This window comes from Temnothorax longispinosus, chromosome 4 (assembly GCF_030848805.1).
Source record: "Temnothorax longispinosus isolate EJ_2023e chromosome 4, Tlon_JGU_v1, whole genome shotgun sequence".
NCBI lineage: Eukaryota > Metazoa > Arthropoda > Insecta > Hymenoptera > Formicidae > Temnothorax > Temnothorax longispinosus.
Genome location: NC_092361.1, coordinates 7,133,698 through 7,158,552, shown reverse-complemented (window position 1 = coordinate 7,158,552; position 24,855 = coordinate 7,133,698). Strand labels below are relative to the sequence as shown.

Genomic DNA, 24,855 nt, shown 5'->3' with positions numbered 1-24,855 from the left:
TTAGCACGTTCGTTTTCTGACGTTGGCTAAATGATGACGTAGGCGACGCGATGATCGACGATAAGCCCGATAAGGTCGATCGTAAGATCATGTGAGAGTGAGAACAGAATCGATTCCAAATCCAGGTCATCCAGGAATCAGCATCAAGCATCAGCATTTATACCTCGTATCTGACGTATCTCTCGCGGGCGCGCTCTAACCCCGGCCACCCCGGCCGTTTATTGAGACGATTGAGACGGAATTTGGGATTTCTGTGTTCCCCCCGTATCCTCATTTTTAATCCTCGAGCTTTTGCAAAAGCTATACTTGGACATGCGCGTCTATGCATATGCTATTACACTAGACGAGAAGCCACGTGTATTTTACGTGTTAGAAAGACGCATTACCGTTTATTAAGTTTACAATTTTCGTTTCTTCTTATAGATCATTCTTTCTTAGTCTTATTGATACTATCGCAAATAATCGGAAAGTCTTGGCGATTCTTCGCGAAAACCTTCCACCTTGCACCTTGCACCTCGATTCCTCGAGGTAACAGCACGTGCACGTCCATTAATGGTTTCCGAGGCGACACTCCCGACTCACCCGACTGCCGACTGCCGACTCCCGTTACATCATTATTACGCGCGTACGCGTATACGTGCACGTTGCAACAAATAATTAATTTCCGACTTTCCGACATTCGATGACATTCCGTCTTACGAAAAGATCTAAGTTCGGCGATAATCGAGATAGAGTCCAAGTCTTAATTGCCGGTATGCAAACATACGGAGAACAACCCACCTCGACCAAGTTTCCCCGTAAACTGATTTCTTCTTTCTTCGTGGCAATCGTAGCACCCCGCACCCCGCGCCACGACATGCACCATCCCGAAATAGTGCGTCGCCCAAAATAACCGGGTTCAAGTCGCCTGGGTCTGCTCGTGTTGCCGATCAAATTGCCGGACTTGCCAGACACCCGGTAGACAAACCCGCATCTCGATGATCCGGTTAGGACGGTTAGGTGAACAAAATGTTGAAACATTGAAATTTTGAAATGTTATAATTAAAAACTGTTAAATATGTAAACAAAATTACATTCAGAGTAAGAATTCTTCTCTCGTTAATTTTAGATAATACTCTTTTTTTTTAATTTGATGATGATTAATAAAAGTAAAATACAAACGGGCTGTCTGACAATATATCTTATGATGATCGATCATTCACCAGTGTGTATATCCGCGCAAAAATCGGAGGATAATTTTGTGACGTGAGAATGAATGAGACACACACAGAGAGAGAGAGAGAGAGAGAGAGAGAGAGAGAGAGAGAGAGAGAGAGAGAGAGAGAGAGAGAGAGAAAGAGAGGCGATGCGGTTGGCTTTAAAATTTATGAAATGCAGATTCCGCCCGTGCCAGGATTGTTCATTCGTAATGGACGCGAACGAAAGTTCTTAGTGACTATTATTTCTTCTTTGAGTGGGCTTTATCGCGCGATTATCGAGTCGTTGAAACCGGAGCCGTTAACTGGATACCGCCGCTGCCGTCGCCGTCGTCGTCGTCGTCGTCGTCGTCGAGACGATTAACGTCCTCGCGATTTAAACGACGAAATGCGACTCCGAGCACAGTAGCGAAAATGCACGAGAACGTATATGTATGGGTTGCAAAGGGGATGAAAGGGATTTGCATAGCAAGCGTGAATTTTGCATGCGACAAGTGCGTCCGGGAAAATATTGTAAGGACAATCTTCTGCGCGCGGAAAGTAGTAAGCCGCGCGAAAATATCGTGTTCGCTGAAAGATAATCGTATTCTCGCGTCGCTTGCGTTCGAAGCAAAATTTAAGAGACTATACTGGAAAGTAAGACTATTTTTTGAAAACGTTCAAGTTTCAGATTTTTAGTAGTTCCATAGTTTCATAGCTCCCAGAGAATGAAAAATAGACGTTGCGCTCTCTTCTATCTTTGTGTCGCATTTTTTTTGTCAAAGAAGATTAGAAATATATATATATATATATATATATATATATATATATATATATATATATATATATATAAATCTAAATTGCTATAAAACGCGTGTATAAATAATTAAAACATATCTTAACTTTTGTTTCAAGTTTAAAATTTATAAAGGAAAAAATGGTAAATTGTGAGCAAAGTATGACAGAAAGAAAAAGTTAGATAAGAAATATTTTTCTAATAATGTAAAATTTATTGCAAATAATTATTGGACAAAATCTGAAAGGAAAATATTAAAAATGCAAATGTCGATTAAATATCAAAGCTATGCGATATGCAAAGTGTATGTAAATTTAATTGCATTCCACAATTGTTCTCCTATTCATTTTATAGACACTAATTCTCCGACTTGTATCTATATACGTATACAGCACTATTTTCCTCGCAATATTTGCAAGCTCTATACTCTCTTCACCATTATATTCCATTGGTATACATTATAATTAATTAATAATATAGTAACTTTCTTAATAATAGTATTCTCAGCATTGTGTCAGATATTGAATTGAATACACACTGTAACGTTAAATCATGAAAAGTCTCCAAATCAAGAAATCTTTGTGTGAGAGCTATAAGAAATTAAAATTTTAATAATATCCTGGAATTTGAGTATCTATAAATTGAAAAAGATAATTGAGATAAATCATATTTATAAATTAATCTGACTTTATATACGTTTGTATACCGATTTATTCTTGCGAGACAAGACCTGCGCGAAAAGAACTATATTACTCGATTATAGGAATTGTCGATCTACGCGAGATCAGATCTATCTATGCCATGAAACTGACTCATATGTCGATCGGGACGTGAACCGAAAAATCCCCTGGATCTTGTACCATGTACGAAGATGGATGACTCGCGCGTCCCCGATCTCGTCGAATAGTAAGTTGAAAACCGCGAGATCAGAGCTTGGGCTCGTTTTCATAGGCCTCATCTTCGTACTCGTCGTATTCGTCATAGTCCTCGGCCTCCCCTTCCTCCTCCTCCTCTTCCTCCACGTCCTCCTCGTCGGTTTCTTTGATGATACCCAGCCTCTTCGCGACGCTCTTCACGTTGTTGATGACCTCCTCTTGCACCAGATTAAAGCTCATTGCCAGCAAGGCAATTCCAAATAGCAGGTAGAGAGAACAAAGGGCGATGCCCTTCTGCGCGTCCACCTTGTACGCCGGCACAAAATCGCCGAAACCTTAAAATAGAAGAGATAGGAAATCGTGCGAGTTTCACGTCATCGCGCTCGAAATAAACGCAAGATCAATAAATAAATGGATACAGATAAGCGAAAGTAGAGCCCCTCTAAGACCGTTAGAAGATATTATATAAATATATGTTATAAAGTTGTTACAAACGTATAGGTATTATTCTAATAAAATTAATTTTTGGCCCTTTTATTGTTAGTTCCTAAGACTGACAATGAGCTCTTTCTCTCCCTCTCTCTCTTTCTAACATTGCAAGATAAAATGTTGTCTTTGAAGAAAATCGACTCGTAAGATCGGTATAGTTGGCTAATTTCAACGGAATGAGCTTTATGAAACAGTAATAATAAATAAATTGCAGCACATCTTTTGTGAACCGCAAAAAAGGAATTACTAATTGGGAAACGAACCGATGGTGGTCAACGTGATGAAACAGAAGTAAGCCGAATCGAGGAAATGCCACTCTTCCCATTTGCTGAAAAGGTAAGCGCCACCAAATATGTAACTGACGACCAGAAAGACGCACAGCCAGATAGGCACGGGCTTGGTCGGCTGTCTTTCCTGATCATCCGCAGCGGTATAGTACTCGTAGTCAAAATCAATATCGTCGGCATAAACCTGTCGATGCACGGCAAATCCCATCGGCGACATAATCCTCGGCGACGGTGGTGGTCCCCGTTTGTAAGAACGTGCTGGAGAAAAATATTTAACGATCAGAAGGTACGCTCGCGCTCGTTATATCGATCGGCTTGTTATTTAAGTTGTTATATATATATCGTGATGTAGTCTGTAAATACAATTTAAGAGCTTTGAATGACTTGGATACTCTCGATAATTATAAATACATTTCACACATAGAAGTTAGGCTAGATACAAGATAAATATACGTTAGAAACATATTACTCCATAACACGAATATCGTTACATATTTTCATTCTAAAAGCTCAACTCTCATTTATACAATTAGTCAATTGAACCTTAATATCCATCGTCAATATAAATCGTTTAGATATTATTTAGTTTTATTCTTCTCAAATTTCCACAAAAAAGAAAAACGGTTATTATGAATTTGTTAATTTGACGAAATTTATTTACGTTTATCACCATTCGCTCACCAACAGAATAATTGCTCCTGGTGCGTCTACTTTTAGTAGATTGCGACCTTCTCATATATTCCATTTCTAAATAGATAGAAGATGGGCGAGGTCCTGACGACGAACTCGTTCTATGATTCGTCGTCGTGGCTCCTTCCACAGAAAGACATCTTCTCGGCAAAGATCTGGGACTAAAGGAAGTTCGCTTTTCAACGCCATCCAACTCTTCGGGTGTTTCGTTGCTTTGCGGTTTCTCCGAGTTCTCGACTGTAATAGCGTCGGTTTTGTTTAATTTCTTCAAGCGCTTCAAAGAGCGATCTCTTTCATCATCTTAAATAGCACTGATCTACTTATTTGTATTCTAAACTAATAATCGAGTATCATTATATTAACAATTAACATATAGGAGATAGCATGTGGTAAAGCGATAAGAAAAGTAATGCGCTACAACATAAAAATTAGCTATTGTTTTATCCAAAGAGAGAATTCTTGATTTTTGTTCCGCTCTTATAGTTAGAATAGTTAGAATTATGTATTGTATTATATTTTATATTGCGATGTATGTATGTAATTACGATAGAGTAATAACGATACTCACCCTTATCTTGAGGCGGGTGCCTCCACCTCGACGTTTCGTCTTCAAAATCATCCAATGCGTATTTGTTGCACAAAACTGGCGAGCGATCCGCTTCGTTCGGACTCATCAGCAATTTTCTGTCCAGCGACTGTGTCGTTATTCTGGGTTTAGCTATAAGCATAAGCGATAATGAAAATAACGCAAACCAGCCGATAGTTATTAATTAATCGATGAGTTGATAACGAGTGGAATGCGGCTGCGGCGCAATCGATGCGCTTGAATTAATTAATTAATTCAATCGAGCGAGTGTTTTACGGAGACTTCTGACGATAGCAGCACTTTGTATATCTCACTTGTGTAATTTCGCATGATTTCGTATGTGATATCGACATATCGTTTGCAACTCTTTTGTTATGTAAATAACGTACAAACAAGATAAACAACAGAGATAGATTTGAGAGAGATTCAGTTAAATTTAATATAAAATTTAATTCGTTGCTACATATATTTGTTTTCTTTATTTTGATTGTCTGTGCGTGACAACAAAATATGTAATATCTCTTTTTACAAAATCGGTTCGGAATACAACTCTTTACGTATACATTATTTTTTATCTGTTAACTTTATGATCAATTTAAAGACAACACGATTAATCAATAAAAGCAATAAAATAAAATAAAATAAACGATTGATAAAGTACCTCTTACGCTTCTCGGAGTCGCCAGTGGAATATTCGAATAACGTGGTACAGTTGCGGCCTTAATTTCCATTGGATTATTTGTAGAAGGTGCATAAGCTATTGCCCTTGATTCGCCTCCTTCCAATCGTCGAAACATGTACCTACACAATTTGTCTTTTCTACTTTTATTTCTAATTTTATCTTAATATATCTTTTATTATTATAATTATTTTCATAAATAATTCATATTTGTATAACGTTGCATTAATTTAATGACTAAATTAATTAAAAATGCTGTTTACAATGCTGTAAAATATTTTCTTTGATAAATGACTTCGAATTGAAGCAAACAACGATCTTACATACCTACAATCAGTATCAGAATATGAGGACTTTGTCATACTTTCGGAGAGTCCTAAGGCCGAGTCGGCCGACCGTTGACTCACTCTGATGGATCGGCGAAACGGGCCTCTGTTTGATCCATATCTCCTTATAAAATATGATATAATAACAATAATATAATGCAATCGTGCAAAGATATTTTTATTTTTATATACAAATCAGGACATTAGATTATACCTATTTAATTTTTCAATAAATTTATACCTATTTAATTTTTCAATAAAATTTTAATCTACTCTTTAAGAACGCATACTGATCCGTAATTTTTACTTTGTAATACTTTACAGATGACATAACATGTATGTATATAGTGCATACGTTTATAAAATTTTTTTTTATTACATTTTTATATTACCTATATATGTTACAATTATTAGAATAGAACATTTTTTTAAACTTTTATAATGTATCATATATAAAATTACCCTGGTTGACGAACAGAATGCGACCTAACCATGTTGTTACGTCCTCGTCGTTTTTTTGGTGGTTTTGTGCATACGTAACAGCACACTTTCCAATATAGAAATCTAAAAATACAATAAATAGAAAAAAAAACGATTATTTTTCAGCGCTAATGAAAACTAGTAAGTAAATTTTGTGTGTGGGTGGGTATGGGTGTGGGCGTGGGCGTGGGCGCGCGCGCGCGCGCGCGCGTGTGTGTGTGTGTGTGTGTGTGTGTGTGTGATTAAATATTGTCTGTTACCTAAAACTCGACGCCATCACGTCTCCGATGTTTGATAGGCAGAGCAACATAAGAGGAATGCCGAGAATGGCGTAAAAAATAGTTACTACTTTTCCATTTTTTGTTTTCGGTGCAATGTGACCGTATCCTAAAACAAGAAATAAAAATATCAGAGACCAATTAAATCTTAAAGAATTATATATAAAATAGAAATAGAAAAGACTAAAGAATATAATAAAATTAAAAATAGACCGATATCTTAAAATTTGCGAAAGTCAGAGCTATTACAGACATTTTTCTAAAAATTAGGGACTTTTGATCGCGTATAAAGCTGGGTCTAATCAACCAAATCTTAAAAAATTATATATGAAATAGTGGTAGAAAAGACTGAAGAATATAATAAAATTAGAAATAGATCGATATCTCCAAATTTTCGAAAGTTACATTTCTGCAAAAATTCTAAATTTTATTTAAAATAAAAAGAACCGCTTTATCGATCATCGCCAAATTCAATCTCAAACTTCCTTATATGATACTCTATCAATAAAAAAAAAATATATAAAAAAAAACATCCCGATATCTCAAAAATTACGGAAGTTATACCATAAACAAAAAAAAAAAGATACACACATACATACATACACACAGACATTTTGTACAAACGTGATTTTTCGACATTTTAGAACATGAGCAACACATTGGCATCAAAAACTCAAAAAACAATTTTTACTTCAGTCTTTTCTACCCCTATTCACTCCTATTTCATATATAATTCTTTTAAATTCGGTTGATTAGACTTACAATTAGCTTTATATGCGATCAAAGGTCCATATACGAAATTTATGAAAACAAAGCTTCCTCTATGAGGAAGCAAAAGAAAGATTTTTATGCGAGATCACAGATTTATTCGAAAGTTACATGAAGCAATTTCGTAATACGAAATTACTATTGTTTGGTTACGTCAGTTATCGCAAATAAAGAGTTTTGCAGATATATACAAGGATATATATAAAGGGTGTTCGTTTTAATCGCCCCAGGCAAATATCTCGAAAAATATGAAAGATACGGAAAAACGTTTACAAAAGTTGTTTAGTTTGAAGGGGGACATAAGATGGTGTCATTGGTTTGACTATGGATGGTCGTTTAAAGCTCACGTGAACGACACCTTTAATTTCTTAAATAAAAACCCCTATTTTTCAATGCATATTTTTGTAGCTAATCTCGAGAGCTTTTCAAAACACTATAATAAAGTATTTTTTCGTTAAGAACTTTTGGAATTATAAGGGTTGAAAGTTCTAGTATTTTCACATAAAATACAAAATATCTTGTAAAACATTAAGTTTTCGGTAATGTTACCTTAATACTTTTATGCACAGAATAATGAGACAAATCAATTGGTATGAAAAAAGGCATACTTCCTTTAAGAAAAAATATGTAATTTGCAACACGCATCTGCATACTTTTTCTTAAAAGCAACTATGTCTTTTTTTCTCGTCTCATTATTCTGTGCATAAAAGTATTAAGGTAACATTACCGAAAACTTAATGTTTTACAAGATATTTTGTATTTTATATCAAAATACTAGAACTTTCAAGCCTTATAATTCCACAAGTTCTTAACGAAAAAATACTTTATTATAGTGTTATGAAAAGCTCTCGAGATTAGCTACAAGAATATGCATTGAAAAATAGAGGTTTCCATTTAAGAAATTAAAGGTGTCGTTCACGTGAGCTTTAAACGACCATCCATGGTCAAACCAATGACACCATCTTATGTCCTCCTTCGAACTAAACAACTTTTGTCTAAAACGTTTTTCCGTATCTTTCATATTTTTCGAGATATTTGCCTGGGGCGATTAAAACAAAACACCCTGTATATATATATCTCAAATTAGAAAACTATAGATTCAAGATTTAATATATATATATCTCAAATTGGAAAAACTATAGATATTTGAATGTTGATAAGATCGTTCAGGTTTTTAGCTGCACTCGCCTCGGCCTTGAATCTTTTTTTCGAGGCTTCGCACAGTCTCGCAATTTCATCTACAAGTCTGGGTCAAGGTCGCCGAGATTCCTTATCGATGATACGTGAAAACTATTCCGTCTGTTACACAAGACCCATTATTTGACAGCGTGATTTGCATTCCCGGTTATCGAATATTTTATAACTATTTTCTAAAATTAATTATTAGAAATAATTCACATTTCTCTATTATTAAATCAAGGATAATAAAAAAATGTATACATAGTTCTTTAAATTTTTTAATTTGAGTAATAATATAACTATGTGAAAAATGTCTGATAATACCGAGAAAGTGTATTATGGAGGTCCTGTAGAAAAAATATAAAAAATAATTTTATAATGAGATGTTGTACTAAAGTGTCGAACAATATTTTTGAAAAATATTGAAAATTTTGAGAAATAAGTATTTTCTATTTAAAATACGATATTGTTTGTAGATAAAATAATAATATGATAAAGCCTGTGTGATATTAAATTATCCGAAGTAGGTCAATGTTACCTACTTTTTAAATCCAAATTATTTAAATGATTTCGATTATGCAAATCTCAAAACCGTTATTTTAATTGCAATGAGGTAAATAATATATAAGAACAGAATTAATTTATTTTATACATATATGTATAACTACGACCTCCCCCTTCTCTGTACGAAATGTCAGAAAATGTCTACCATTTCCAAATTAAACGGGATAAACTTTATCGATCTTTTTATTATGTTATTCTGTTAATTCCTCATTGATGGAAGTTGTCTATTGCAAGAAACCTAGTCTAGTCAAAATGCACCTATAATAAGTCTCTCCACTTTATCGAAAGGACGGATTTACCCGCGTTCGGGAAACGTGAAAATAGAAACGGCGATCCAGTTTTGTAATTTTACCCCAAAGAAGCCATTTGTCACAACGAATCAGAACGTACGATCCCACAGCAAAATGTGCGACGAAGGCAATTTGGATCGCTTCTTGAGCAGGATTGATTTCACGACTTTGCGCGATAAAAAATTTTGGAGTGAAGAACAGCTCTTTCTATGACATTTAATTATGATGAGGCGATATAAGTATTGTATTTAAATGATAAGTATCTTTATCTGATTTTGTTCAATTATAAATAGTCATGTTTATAATAGAAACTTCTTTCTCTATCACAACTACCAAAAAAGAAGAATTTCCTCGCATACAGTATAAATTTTAGGTGCAGAACCGTACTATGTATGCAACCAGGATGGGAAAGTATCCTGAATAAGAGTACCTATATGTAAAGTAAAAACTCCGTTTTCTCATAGTGAATACATAAAGTCTCCGAGAATCCCAAGATGTCAAAAAGACATTACGATCTACTCGCATTGCGAGATCTCACCTTTATTCCCCATTTCATTTTTTTAATCCTGAGCAATGTAACATTCTTATTCCGACGGGAAGAAAAAAACCGAGAGAGAAGGGGGGAGAAGAAGAGGATAGCGGAAAGAGATGAGAAATAGGTCGATGGCAGGAAATTATTCGAAAAGGAAAAAATATAGAAAAAGGAAGTTGCCTGACACGATCGCGAGGGCCAAGCAACTTCGAAGAAATGAATTTTTGCCATTGTCGAAGGATTAGTTGGTTCAATCGTGATAAGGATAACGTTCGTCTGTTAAAAATTTCAATGAAACTCGATTTCTTATCGACAAGTCACGTCTAATATCGCTGAAACTAATTTTTTATGCAGTTGTAAACAAGAAATTCCATGGTTCCGAGATTGAGAGAGAGAGAATACATTGACGTTCGATTCGGACATCAATAATATCAATTTCTTGTTTGAAACAGATTCTTTGAAATAGTAGTACAACCCATTATAATAACTTTCCAAACATAACACGATAATCAGAGATCACTTACACATATACTTAATATATTTAAAAAATAATATCGCAAATAAGATTTTATATATATATATATATATATATATATATATATATATATATATATATATATATATATATATATATATAGTAGGTCCGGAAGTATGTTCCGGGACTTTTATTTTTTACATCGGTATATTCCAGGACATTTGGCAGTTTCCAGGACTGTCCTGGAAAAAATTCATGTCCTACGGCACGTTTCGGGACAATTTTTTGAATCTGATTACATATATATGCGTTATATTCCAGGACTGTACATTTCAAAAAACGTAAACAGTCCCGGAACATACCTCTAGACCTACATATATATATATATATATATATATTATATATAAGTTAGCTCTCCTAATTTTCTATTCCGTGATAAGATTGTGACAAGCAGGCCAAAAGGAACGCGAGGAACGGTCAAAAGTACGCCATTTTTTATCTTAGTTACGAAAGCAGGAAATTACTTAAAAAAAGATCACGTGTCAGGAAATGAATTTAAAAAAGCGAAGAAAATGTTCTTTCCGGTGAGACCGGAAGTGAAATATCGCGAATTCATACAGCAAGCTTTTTTCAAAAAGTAGTGAGAATATTTTTTTAATCCTCGAAAGATTACAGTGTTTAATTCAATTTTGCATTTTGGAGATATTTATTTAAAAATACTTTGGTAGAAGAAGAAAGCTAAACAAATTAAAGTAAAATATAGCGTTCTTGTCAGTCTCAGTTGTTTTTAAATCGTAAGTATTTAGTTTTTAAAAATACCCACAAATTATGTTATTATTATTTGTTGTTATTATATATTGTTTCTTATTTATATATACTTATATAAGTAATTTCTTTTATCACTGCTGATATTATTTTCTATCAATCTCTTTTATGTTTTCTATTCCCTTTTAATTTTTCTATTCCCCAAAATTGTAGATTTAATCCGCCTACATTTTATAATTGAATTTATAACTGATAATGACGATAATGGTGATGATGGTGAATTTATAATTTGAACTTGAAATAAAATATCTAAAAATATATATCTGTGCATGTAATATGTGTTGCAATAGAAAATGACATAACATGTTCTAAACGAGTGAAAGTATCGAGCATCGTTCACCTTTAACGCCTTTAAGCTAGTAAGCTCGCTTGGAAAGAGGTCACTTAATCGAATTATAGATTTTCTCTTAGATTTACTAACAATTCATGATCGTCAGTTTTCAACAGTTTGAATTCAATTTTTCTATAAATTCTTGAAATATTCGCGAGCAGTTTGCAGTTTGCATATTCAGAGTTTACATAAAAAATGCATATTTGTTAGTTTATTTGTAGCTGTTTTGCTCCAGAATATAAAATTCCACCGTTTTTAAAGTCTCGTGTTTAATCTCGTAATAAAAGAATGGCATTCCAGGAATGAATTTCAAAGCAGCCACAAAATAAGAGCGTTTTCTATTTTGACACGTTTGTCCTTTCCTTAGAAATGCAAATCTATGCACATCTACATTCGAATTAGTTTGTTAACTGATAGAAAATCATATAATATTTTTAAGATAGTTTATTGAAAATATTTCTGTTGCTAATAATATTAATATTGTAAATAAATATCATTCTGTTTTTATTTTTTACATATTCATAAATTGATTCTATCTAATTCGTTTTAAATTAAATAGCGAAAATAGTGATCCATCTCTTTCTCACTTTATCTCAGCAAAGAATTATTTATATATATATATATATATATATATATATATATATATATTTGTATGTATATATGTATATGTATGTATATTGTAAAATAATATGATTTATCATAATTTATCATAATTTTATATTGATTTATCATGATTTAAATTGATTTCATATATGCTTATTAAGGCTGCGTTTCGATATTAACTGCCAATACTGAAAATCTATAGTGTACGTGACGTAAACTATAGATTTTCAGTAGTAACAGTGAATATTGGAACGCAGCCTTAATAGACATATATGAAATTAATATAAATCAATTTTAATCATAATAAATCAATATAAAATAATGATAAATCAATACAAAATTTTGATAAGTTATGATAAATCAATATAAAATTAATTTGAAGTCAATTTTAATTATTTTAGATAATAATGTATTATATTTTAATAAATATTTATTAAGTTTATGAAATATTTATCGAAAACCATCTTACTACTTTGTGTAATAAATCAAACATTAATTTGAAAGGAGATAATGCTTCTTCATTTTTAGATTTCGGATGCTCAGTTTTAAGTAAATATTAAGTCCATTTAAAGTCTATGCCAGAGTTTTTCATAAAACGATTAAGTTAATATTTTGTTACTAAAACAAACGTTTCTGAAGATTTAATTTGTGAATAGTTCAAATTAAACAACTGTTTATTCAAATGTGGTAAACAGTTACTCAATTTTAGTAGCGCAACATTAAAAACAGTACATAGAATATTTATATAGCGCAACATTAAAAACCAGTACATAGAATATTTATATAAATAAATATTTTCTACATTTTACTTTACATATCTCGTATATAATAAATGATTTATTACTTTTCAGGAGACGGTATCTCATTCTGAACTATATTTCAATTTAATTTAAAGTACTGCTGTTTATTTAAATGTGGTAAAGAGTTACTCAATTTTAGTAGCGCAACATTAAAAACCAGTAGATGGAATATTTATATAAATAAATATTTTCTACATTTCACTGTACATATCTCGTATATAATAAATAATTTATTACTTCTCAGCAAACAGTATCTCATTCTGAACAATATTTTAATTTGATTCAAAATAATTGGCCATTGGTACTATGTACTATGTGACTGAATTATTGACTCAAAACTAATTTTTTTTTAATTAAACAATATTTTTTTCAATGTACGATTTTAAAGTAGCAAATTGGCAACGCAATAAAAATATAATTTTACGGACACTTGTGGCTTGTAGTTTTTGTTCGACATTTGATGCGGATTCGTGAGCAAATATAACTTAATGAAGGATGTATTTTTCAAAAGTGAAGGCTGAAAAAATCTCTAATGGTGGTAATTTCGCTGTCGAGCGGGACGAAGACGCAGGAATGAACGTTACGCCATGTGTCTTGATTTTACTTTAAGAAGGAGGTCAAAGAGCGCGTACTAGTGCGATCAACCAAGCGGCTTCTCTCCTTCGGAGTCGAAGAACTGGGTTTTCCCAGTTTGAAGGACGGGCGCTCGAAGGAGCGGAATCGGCCTCAAAATCCTACCTCAAAATCCATCCACGCTATATCGCGTAATAACGTTACGCTTGTAAATTTACTATGTGCAGGCTGTACTACATTGTAGATTCGCTGCGATTGGGTTTGCTGCGGCAAATCTCATTTAGTCTAGGTTAAATTTTGTTAAACCTATTTATGCTGATATTTTACTTACCGTTAAATTAAGCAACAAAAAAACTGAATTATTACTTTTACAAAAGAAATTAAGGTTGTTTTTTAAATATTCTTCTTATGTTAAATTGAAATGTCACGTTGAAGCGACGTTAGTTTCTACTAAATATGAATAAAAACCAAACAAATGTTTCTAGCAAAAGATAGAATATTTATTTTAAAGAAATATTGCAACGTGTGTGTTTTTCTTTTGTAACGTACACATCTCGCGCATTGAAAAGATCACGACTGTTGCAAATTAAATCAGCAATAGCAGGCAAAAATAAGAATTATTTTAAGAAACATAAAATTTAAAAGAAAGCTAAGAATTTAAAGAAATGGTTCGCTGGTGATACCCTCTAAGAAAAAAAAATGTAATGTGATTAAAACATGCATTTCATAAATAAATTTTTTCCAATTGGATAATTGATCGTAGAAGATTATAAGACAGAAGTAATTTTTAAAAAACCGTAATCCTCTTATCCCATTACGAATAGTAGCATATAATAATTGACATTATAGGTACAAATCTGAAATATCAATTATTAAAATATTACCAATGTGTTTATAAATGTGTATAATTTAAAATTTACACGTTATTAGTGTTAATAAACGCGTAAATTTTTGAATTTGTATTTTTATCAAGAATAACTTATTTTAAAGTTAAAGTATACGATATTGCGTGTTGCATGATGCAACCGAATTTTTGGGATTAGCATGGAAACAAAGGAAAACAGTCCATTGATCGCAGATGATTATCATTCGAAAAGACCTCGAAACGTAGCGATGCGTTCACCTTCCCGCTATGCATATAAAGACGTGATTCACTTTCACTCTCATTTAGTCGACGTCGAATGTTATGCGCGGCCGTACGTCTTTCTTTTCTGGCAATATTAACTAATTGCAAGACGTATTGCGTTAAGACGTATCGTTTTGATTCTGCCACTCGGCGGATGATAAAAATGCGCGCGTTTTTTTTTATTTTTTTCATCACGATCGCGACGGCAACCGCTGAGAATGATGAATCTTGGACATGGAATGATGATAAACAAAAAACTAGCCGAGACGGCGATGCCAGGTGTGTTGTCAATCTGATTTATTAATTATAGGTATATTTAATACTTTAATTTTTAATCTGTTTAATCCGAATTTACTATCAGCTTTAAAGGAATCGGGTACTTGTAGCTTATAATTATTGTAGCATGCTTGATACTTGGCGGCATAGCTTCTCTCACGCGGGCTCAACTTTTATAGATATCAGGTACAGGAGCCTTCTGAGCATTTGGATAGATTCGACAACGGCATTCAGTTAGGATTTAGACCTCAGAATCCAGGCCCTTACGGTCCCAACGGCAGACCGCTGATACCGGCGGCGCCCGCGTACCAAGGCAATAACGGTGTTCTCGTGGGTCCCGGTGGACCAACGGGAATAATTGGCAGGTATTTTGTTTGCAACAGCAGTCTTTTTAAATATTTCTTCTTTTAAATATTTCGCGTTTATGCGCGACTATTAATTAATTGGATGATTAATTAACTTTTCAAAATTGTCAAGACTATATTTAAAAATATCGTGCGATCCGGCACGATATATACGTAATCTCATCAGAGTCCCTGCCAGCTAAATCGCATTTTTCAAGCAGATTCATTAATCTCGGAAAATTGGGATTTTCCGTCGACCAATATACTCTCCTGGCTTGTTCTATATTAAATTTCCAATGATCCGATTAAAATATATAGCGTCACCTCTTCACAGAGATCGCTTAATTTATAGATATCCCCATTCGTACATTTAATCGCGTACGAGGCACGGTCCAGCCGCGAACAATATTTCACGAGAAATAGCTCATATTCCCGGGCTGCTAACTTATCAGCAATACATACATATATACATATATACTTTTCATAAATTGTATTAGATTTATGTATTTTATATATAAAATTTCGTTGTTGAATTACTTTTCCTCAAACTGTCATCATACGTCATCATACGTCAATTACGCGGTTAAACGCTCTTACGTATATCGACTCGGTTTTTTACTCTTTAATTAAAAACTTATTTTCCAAAGTAAATGTTGCGTTAGTAAATGTAGCTGTTAATTTTTAATGTAAGAAAATGTAGAGACACACTATTGCATGATATATTTCAGACCTGCTCGTTTCGAACCGAACGGACACGACGATATTTTGGATTCAGTACCACCATGGGTCAGAAACGACCCCCGTTATCGCGAATTCGACACTTGCAAATGCAGATATAGTTTCAACTGTCCATCGCCCGGCTTGAAATTCGTGAGTTTGATCGAAAGTTCGTGGGTTTGCTCGCGAAAATTCGCAAATCCAAAAAATTTGATGAAATTTGGGTTTAACGTTAACGTTTAATCTATGGTGATTTTAGGGCCACTGCGCGAGAGAGAAGAAGTACTGTTGTTTCAACAGCAAAAGATTCCCAGGATTGTCTGGAGGGCTGGGAGGGCATCATTACCCATATCCTGTAACGAAAAGAGTTTAAATCTATTCATGCACTTCCAAAAACAATACTGATGTACTCCCAATATATAGAATACGAGTATATTTAACGAGCTCTCTCTCATATATTTCATATATTCAAATTATATTTTCTAAAATATCATCATTTTGGCCAAGTTAAAGAAAAATATTTATTGCCATTTTATTGATTTTCATTTTCAATCCAGGTTTGATCTATTTACGTAATTCGACATTTTCCTGCGATTCTCGTGTATCGCGTCTATTAAATAATAATAATTCCTAGGATACGCCGCACAAGTACAGGCCGAATGGTTTTGCGCCATCGAATTATTACGGCAATCGAAGACCGTATAGCGGCGGCGACGGCGGCGGCTACCAACATCCGTCTTTCGGTGACTATTACTCAGGACCGTATAGCGGCGGTTATGGTCATCGCAATGAATTCGGGTCGTTACGGCCATATGGCTACGATCCGGAACTCGACGATTATGTCATCTACGAGAGGTCATTGGGCAAGAATCAAACGCAGACGAACGAGAAGTCGGAGACGTATGAAAATACTGAAAAGTAAATAAGCAGATTCTTGTCGATCGAAACATCTTTTCTCGATATTTCTTCATTCTCAATGGTGATGCCAAAGATGTGATAGAGATATAAGTATGTGGAGAGACATACATACCATACAAAAATACATACACATATGTATATATATATATATATATATATATATACACAATATACTTACATTTTTCACTAAGCGATTATATGACACACAATTAAATGAGAATTTAATACAAACTTATTGTTAATTGCGTTAATAATTAATAATTTTTGCATTAATAATTTAAGTTAAACTACATGTACGATTTGCAAGTGTAAACTATAAATGTATTGCATTGTAAATTTTATAGTAATTGCCTCATTTTCGAATTTATCTTATCTTATATGAAATGTGCATCGTTCTTCCTTTAAAGATTCTCACTTAAATTGGTAAAAATAATTCTGAACAAATGAGTTTTCGCTTTTTTAAAGAATAAATTACTCCGAATTATTGATTCATACGACATAGGACGCATGATAAAAGATTAAATTTTTGAACAATACGTACAGCAAGTATTCCAATTAGAAAACAAAACTTTCCATTAACTTGTCTTCGTTTATTAATATCTTATACGGCCGTGCCAACAATTTTGCGAGTATTAAAATTTTCGATCGACTCACCAATCGTCGTGATGACGATGATGGAATAAAACAGAGCACCGGCGAATGTCCATTGAATATCATCCTCCTCTTCGCTGCCATCCCATCCTTCCTTCTCCATTTTTTTCAGGAGGCAATCCTCGAATTTCTGCATTGCGCATTATTCGTGAACAAATAATCTTCTGTCGAATCGTATCAAATTTCAAATTTAACATAAAAAGAGTAACATTTTGCATTTGCGTGTTACTTTTCTAATGACTCGTCGAGTCATCTACTTGTAGTCTTGTAGAAGTAAAATAGTAAATGCTCGTAAATCTCATATCCTTCCGTTTTAGTCGTTTTACAAAGATAAAAAGCTAAAAAACTATGGTCTAACTACGGATCTAACAAAAACTATAGTGGAAAAAACAAAAGACGTACCTTCAGCTCGCTCAACGCCTGCTCCGTCCAATTTTTGCGAATCAACACGTCGAAATCCTTGGTAATTTCCCATAGCTTTTCCGAAACGTTCCCTCGTATATTTTTGATGCTCTTCTTCACCTGCGAAGAGAGCGAAGAGAGCGCAGGTAAAGAACGATGCGCTTACTCGGCAATCTCGGCATTGCTTGGCATCGCGACATTCGCGACAATTAATAATTCATTGACATACGAGCGTAGGATATTTGACGTGGGAGAAACTATTTGTCTGTACTCTGTATCCTTTTTTCTTTCGGTGTCGAATCAATTTCTGTCCCAGTAAATTTTGATCCACAATAAAATTACGCGATAAATATTATATATTTAATTATCAATTTACAATTTACAATTAGAAAAAGGAATTGAGAAATTTCCCAATATTTACTAGAAGTCTCACAATTTACCTCCCTCTCGTGATTCGCTTCCAGTGACTCGAAGGCATATGCGCCGATTAGACAATAAGCAACCACCAAGGAGATTAGCGTCACGTGAGAGAAGACGCATCTGCTGAATTTCCATAGCAGCCGGAGGAACTTGATGCACCTCGACGGTTTCTCCACTTCCACCACGTCGAACACCTCCGTTCGCGCGCGCGGCATTTTCTACTTGCCAGTTGCCTCCTTTAGATCGCGGGTATTAGGTATATCTTCTTATTAGATTCTCCATTCTCCATTCTCCATTTACATAGCGAATGCGAAACCGCGCTTTACCCTTTACCTTCGTCACTTAGCTTTAATTGCTAATAATTAGATTTTCCCTCTGATCCCACGTATAAATGAATTTATTGATGTTGTTGTCGAATTTAATATTTCTATCCAACATTTGTTTAAAAATAAACCGATCGATATAATTTGGATATTGAAGAGTGATGTAAATATAAAGGGAAGTAATCGTTGCGAATCTAAATTCAAGGAAATAGAATTTATAAATATATCGAGAGAGAGAGAGAGAGAGAGAGAGAGAGCGTATGTAAATATTGCATTAATTCTCGATTTTCTGATAAATGAAAAAAGGAAAGGCTATAAAATCGGAAAACCTCTTAAATAACTTTTCTTGCTCGTGCTGAATTCCTGCGTCGCGAATATGATATGTTGAATAACCATAAATAAATAACCATGAATGTACATATTAAAACTACAACGTTGGATTATATTATAGATACCTACATATTCAAACAATTAAATGAAAAATATATTTTTCCCACAAAATACTTTCCTCACATACCTATATTTTTGAAAATAAATATGCAGTATAGAAAGTTTTATTATAAATTTTTTTGAAATTTATATATTTTATATATTAGATATGAGATATAATATATAAAATATGAGATATTGGAAAAATCGGCGCTCTCATCCCGTTTTTATTCTCTTTTTTTTATATATGTAATCACTATTGTGAACACGGTGATTTATTCGTACTAGACGTATAATAAAATACATAAGTTTAAAAAAAATCAATAAAAAAATTTGTTCTCAGATTGTTTCCATTAATTTTTTTTTCTTAAAAATATTAAGATAATTTTTAACTTAATAAGAGTCTATGAAGATAGAGATTTTTTTCTAAACAATTCAATTTTAAATTGAAGTTTTATATGTATAATGTATATACAATTAAATAACACAATTTTGTTAACATTTACATCGCCAAAGCTCTCGATTATTTTAATCACTCGGGAAATTATTAAATGCTTGTTAAAGAAATATTAACTTCGAAATATGAGAATAATGAAACAAAAAATGGAAATTAAAAATTCAAATGAGATATTGTAGTGTAATTGTAAAAAAATATACCAAACGCAAACACACAAACACAGTAACTATTTAATTTAAAGTGTTTAAAGTTGTTACATCAGGGCTGCTAATAACTCCAGTTAATCGCAACCACACAGTCACGAAAGATAAAACTCTTTCGATCGTTTTTTCAAATCTTTGGACAATTCTTTAGAGTCACGAAGGATCTTTCAACATGGACACAGCATAAACTCCTCGTTCACTCGCAAATATCCGATAGCGTTTTCTGCCATAAGAACACGCGTGTGACTCTCGCATGCCCTCGACACGAAACTAAGGCTGAAAACGTGGAGCGTAGTTGAGTTACATCCGCAAGGCGGTTGTTCCAAATTTATCCCGGCCGGCGTCGAAATTTTGTTCGGAAAACGAGGCGGCCGCGGAGAAGGTGGTAACCGCGCGCACGCCGATCTATCTATATGATCAAAGACTTTTTCTCGCATTTAATTTTAACGGGACATGCCGGACATGGACACCTTTAGAATCTTTATAATAGATTATCGTAAAAAGGAGATTGAAGAATTGCATTATGACGTACAATATATGTATAGGTACACATGCAATACTTTGATGAATAATGCGACATCGCGCTTATGTGACCGTCGCGCGATGGACGCCGTGCCGCGCCGCGCCGAAGCGAATGTACGTCCGGCATTGGTAATTATCGTGGCGGCGTGTATTAATATGACTATGCGGAGGTTACATGAATGAACATGAGGCCGCCGATCATGTAAATCCGCTCGTGGCGAATGACGACGGTCTCGGGCAAAGCACACAGAGGAGTACTGCGCAACGCGATTCTCCACGAAACCAACGACCAGGGAAGACGCTTTATTTTTAGTGACGGCTATTTGCAGAGAAAAACGGGATCGATGAGATGAGCGCAACGCACGCGGATATGTGTTAACACAAAAATACATATATATATATATATATATATATATATATATATATTCTATAATAGAGTTTTGCCTTTGTTAAAGAATTACGCGCCTCTGCGAATCATCGAAACTCGAAGTAATCACTGAAAAATCAAAGGCAAATATAAAAACCTTTCTCTGAAAATCGACTATGTAAGGCGTCTTTAAAAGTATAAAGTGACGAAAATTTTCATATATATGTATTTGCTAAAATTATAATAATAAAATTTTGTTTTTTAAAAGAAGAAAAAAAGAAGTATTATAGTTTACTTTCTTTATATGCAATGTAAAGATTTTGCATTAAATTAGATTTCTTGTTGACAATAGGAAAATAACGAGATCGATTGGCAAAACGTATACCCTCGGAAGGCTATTCGGTTATCTACAGTCACCTTATTTATCGGTGTCTATATATTTTATTCGAAATTAAGGAATCCTATATATTCTGCAATATTGCCAGTCGGCAATGCGAGATATGCGAATGAGAATTTAGAAGAGCGAAAATAGAAAATATATATTTTTATTAAAAATTTTCATTAATATAATAATCTGAAAACTTCTTTAAAATATTTCTTTTATGTGATACAATTGAAATATAAATTAAATAACTTTAGTTCAGCGTTAATAAATAACAACTTTAAATTGTTTACGATAAAAAAGTTATACTATTTATAGTACATCAATCTATCATATATTCTTAATTAAAATTGCATTTAAATAGTTATATCGTTTGATGTACTTTGCGATATAATTTTCTTTGTTTGCAAATTCTCATTTGTGACCAGGGCTTCGTTTGATGTCTCTTTCTTCACACATACAAATTTATTTACATAAAATTATTCTTACATTTCGAAAATTGTAGCGCTATGTCTCGAGAGATATTATTAAAATATCTTTGGAAACTCAGACAAATAAAACGAACGACTCGTTGATTAATAGGAAATAGGATATTTGTAGTTGCGTTTTGAGGTCTCTTTCCTTCGGTATCATATACATTGTTGTCTGGGTTGATGGGAGCTTATATTGCAATCGCCATCGATTATCCTGTCGCATGTCGAGCGGCGTGCTGACTCATCACGCTGTGATAACATCCGACAATTTGGACACATGCACGATAAGTCAACAGGCATTTCAAATGACACTAATGCCAATCGCAACAAGATAAAGCGAACACATTTTAAAACGATATTGTTATTCACCTTAAAAAAAATTTACGCAGCTAATACTAATAAAGTTAATAATAAATACAGGATTTTTTTAGAGATACATAAGTAAGGTATTTTTTTATATCTCCTTGTAATTTAATTTATTATCTTACAAACACAGATATCTTGAAGACACATATCAAAGGATTATTACAGCAAACAAAAAATTGTTATCGTGTAAAACAGCACATGAATATTGATTGTACGAGAAACTCATTCTACTTTTCTCACCAGTTAAATTTGAAGAATACTTGTCTTTTTAAGTAATTGGGGTCGGCTGATTAATGTAATTTTATTTTAATTTGTTTTATTCTGAGCCATATTTATAATCAATATTAATACTTAAAGCACTTGCTCTTGTGGGCGTATGCGTAAAACATATTGCTACATAATAATATGTTATGTGTAAATAAAAACAAAATTTTATTCAATTTATATAATTTTAATAAGAGAAGATAAAAGACATCATTTTATCCGCAATGTTTCAACATAAAAAACTGCCCACGTAAGCTTTAACAAATATTATTCTCGCGTACAGACATCTTCATGCGAATCAACTTTTCTGTCTCTTATTGACTCTTATTTACAATGGTCCCTTTATATTGATATATCTCATGGTGAAACGTGAATCGCCCTCTTGCTTTTACAAGCGACGAATTTTATGTCGAATAGTAAAAAGCAATCAATTTTTATTGTGTAGAAAGCGATCGAGGTTCACCATAAGAAAGAAAGGTCTTCGTAATCACGAAGCGGTTAAAACCAATTGGCGAGACTGAGAAACAATCATACTCGTCATATTCTCATTAAAGAATACATGCCATGATATATCGAACAATTTAATGTTTATACCGCCAATTAAAATTAAAATAAACACATTGAGATATAGAACATAATATTATAATATACTATATGATCATGTATATGACTGTATTTCGTTGTATTCCGTTCTATTTTATTTATGTTTATTTATTTCCTCGCTTATCAAATATGACAGCAATTGAACTTTTGATTTCTATTCCAAAAATCTACAAAGATCAAAGCCGCTTCGCGACTGCGGAAGATTTGTTAAAAGTAGTCTTTAATATCGATGCTTATACACCTCACAGCATTTCAGTCGTCGGAACAGTGGTCGATACTTTTTAGCACCATTCCAAAACAAATATTCTCAATCATTAAATTAAATAATAAAAAAGAAAATTTTCATATATGTTACCGTAGTTGTAAATATATTTTCGACATGTAATGCACTTATAATGTAACTAATAATCTTGCAACTTTGTTTTATATATGTATATATATATAAATTTTTTATACTCTTTGTTAAAGCACAACTTTAAAAGTCCACAATTTAACTTTTATTAAATTTAAAATTACACACAAGACCGAATGTAATCCGTTTACCGATACATTGCACTTATAGCTATGGCTATCGATCAATCGCAGACTTGGTATTACATATATTGAGCATATATAAGACTTAAGAGAAATTATTTACAAAAAAGGAAGAAGAATACTGCAGTTTTCTCATAATCGCAAACATAATCCGGTCGATCGATTTGCCATTCGAAAATTTGCGTTTCGTTATCGATACAAATCGAACCGCAATTACGCTCGGCCTCGAGACAATTCTCGTTTCGCGGGCAGTGTGGGTGCCCGAAAATTATGTGTTAATGGGACTCGCATAAATTGAGCATTAATAATTTCTCATATAAATTATTTGCAACTTTGTTTCGCTAATTGTAACATCTAGTTCTAGAAGATGGATTTACTTGAAAATTTCTTATTAGATTTAACAAGTCAACTTTGACTTGAAAAGAAAAAAATAGAGAAATATGCGTGGATCAAATGAAAACTTAACTTTGATGCTAATCCGTTTTTTATATACGCTATTCTACTTTAGATGATACGATGACATCTATATTAATTTACAAACGATCATCATTCCAATCTCGATAACGTTCTTGCGTTTAATAAGGCTAAAATATTTTGTCGTTCAAGACCTGATATGCATATTTGTAACGCTATTATCAGACAGAAATTACCGATCCACACTCTTCTCTCACGCGCACGTGACAACACATAGAAGTATAAGATGCGATATTACGCTGTCACTAGAAACGGATCCACTTTACCGGTTACACCGATCCCGATTATCTGTTCGATTAAATCTCTGATCAAGTCCCACCGGCAATTACCTCCCGCTGATAGATTCATCGCTTCTCGTCCCGCGCACAACCCATTCTTTCGTTCTTCCCGCGGCGACCGATCAAATCTTCATGGGAGAGAGAAATGAGAGTAAGAAAAAGGAGAGATCAATCTCCAACGCTATCTCGGGCCGAAGAAGCCGAGCGTCTTCAGGGTGTCGGTGACCCTGCTGATCAGTTTATCTCTGTAACGCCATATCGTCGTGTCTATCACGCTGTTCTCCCGATATTCTACGCAGGTTTTCTTCAGCGATCGAACGCAGTCGGCGCGATAATGCTGTAGCTGGGCATCTTCGGTCTCAATGGGGTAACTGGTGCATCCGGCGCCCAGGCACGCCAACGGAAAATGGTTGTGCAGAGTGACCACTCGTTCCGGATTATGGAAGCACTTGATGTATTGGTTTGGTTTCGTAAAATTCTTCGAGCGGTATACGTGTTGAAGCATGTGCATATACCTGCGGGGACAATTTTCGAATAAAAAATGCGTCTCTTGTGCGTGTGTGTGTGTGTGTGTGTGTGTGTGTGTGTGTGTGTGTGTGTGTGTGTGTGTGTGTGTGTGTGTGTGTGTGTGTACATGTCCATATATGGATATATATGGATAGACTTCAGATAAATGTGGAAACACTTTTTTCTTGTAGCAAAACTATAACAATCCAAGTCTTTCA

The 24,855-nt window shown here is 33.7% G+C and overlaps 3 protein-coding genes across 15 annotated transcripts in view; 1 reads left to right on the top strand and 2 right to left on the bottom strand.

Annotated features, from left to right (window-relative positions):
• Positions 1–2,162: 2,162 nt before the first annotated feature.
• Galene (potassium two pore domain channel subfamily K member galene) lies at positions 2,163–20,639 on the bottom strand. 12 transcript variants are annotated; one of them, XM_071775202.1, is made up of 13 exons: positions 20,565–20,620; positions 19,865–20,143; positions 18,476–18,972; positions 18,036–18,155; positions 17,637–17,763; positions 6,644–6,770; positions 6,366–6,467; positions 5,905–6,027; positions 5,560–5,699; positions 4,881–5,030; positions 4,304–4,549; positions 3,599–3,880; positions 2,163–3,181 (listed from the first exon to the last, which is right to left on the bottom strand). In XM_071775202.1, exons 3-13 carry the CDS (start codon positions 18,668–18,670, stop codon positions 2,898–2,900), a joined length of 1,896 nt encoding a protein of 631 aa, XP_071631303.1. In that variant the 5' UTR covers positions 18,671–18,972; positions 19,865–20,143; positions 20,565–20,620; the 3' UTR covers positions 2,163–2,897. The 12 variants fall into 12 exon arrangements, with proteins under 12 accessions (XP_071631303.1, XP_071631301.1, XP_071631302.1 ...); XM_071775200.1 differs by having other exon boundaries at positions 19,865–20,639; XM_071775201.1 differs by having other exon boundaries at positions 18,476–18,882; positions 19,865–20,639.
• On the top strand, positions 14,724–16,986 carry LOC139811124 (uncharacterized). The gene is made up of 5 exons (XM_071775215.1): positions 14,724–15,006; positions 15,183–15,368; positions 16,076–16,217; positions 16,324–16,419; positions 16,699–16,986. The coding sequence occupies exons 1-5, from the start codon at positions 14,783–14,785 to the stop codon at positions 16,984–16,986; spliced, it is 936 nt and encodes a 311-aa protein (XP_071631316.1). The 5' UTR covers positions 14,724–14,782.
• A 943-nt stretch (positions 20,640–21,582) lies between the features above and the next one.
• The window catches only part of LOC139811123 (uncharacterized), a 36,589-nt gene continuing 33,316 nt past the window's right edge, over positions 21,583–24,855 (bottom strand). For both annotated transcript variants that reach the window (XM_071775213.1, XM_071775214.1), the window contains one exon: positions 21,583–24,645. In XM_071775213.1, coding sequence (XP_071631314.1) covers positions 24,312–24,645 — 334 coding nt within the window. In that variant the 3' untranslated portion in view covers positions 21,583–24,311. The remainder of the gene's footprint in view (positions 24,646–24,855) is intronic.

What these genes read in the sequence shown, in the direction of transcription:
- Galene (XM_071775200.1), bottom strand. Translation starts at nt 18,670, where the DNA reads ATGCCGCGCGCGCGAACGGAGGTGTTCGACGTGGTGGAAGTGGAGAAA. An exon ending in GTGATGGCGTCGAGTTTTAG is followed by an intron (nt 6,468 to 6,643) that starts GTAACAGACAAT and finishes TTGTATTTTTAG; the next exon opens with ATTTCTATATTGGAAAGTGT. An exon ending in GACTCCGAGAAGCGTAAGAG is followed by an intron (nt 5,031 to 5,559) that starts GTACTTTATCAA and finishes TTATGCTTATAG; the next exon opens with CTAAACCCAGAATAACGACA.
- LOC139811124 (XM_071775215.1), top strand. Translation starts at nt 14,783, where the DNA reads ATGTTATGCGCGGCCGTACGTCTTTCTTTTCTGGCAATATTAACTAAT. An exon ending in CATCGCCCGGCTTGAAATTC is followed by an intron (nt 16,218 to 16,323) that starts GTGAGTTTGATC and finishes TGGTGATTTTAG; the next exon opens with GGCCACTGCGCGAGAGAGAA. An exon ending in GGCATCATTACCCATATCCT is followed by an intron (nt 16,420 to 16,698) that starts GTAACGAAAAGA and finishes AATAATTCCTAG; the next exon opens with GATACGCCGCACAAGTACAG.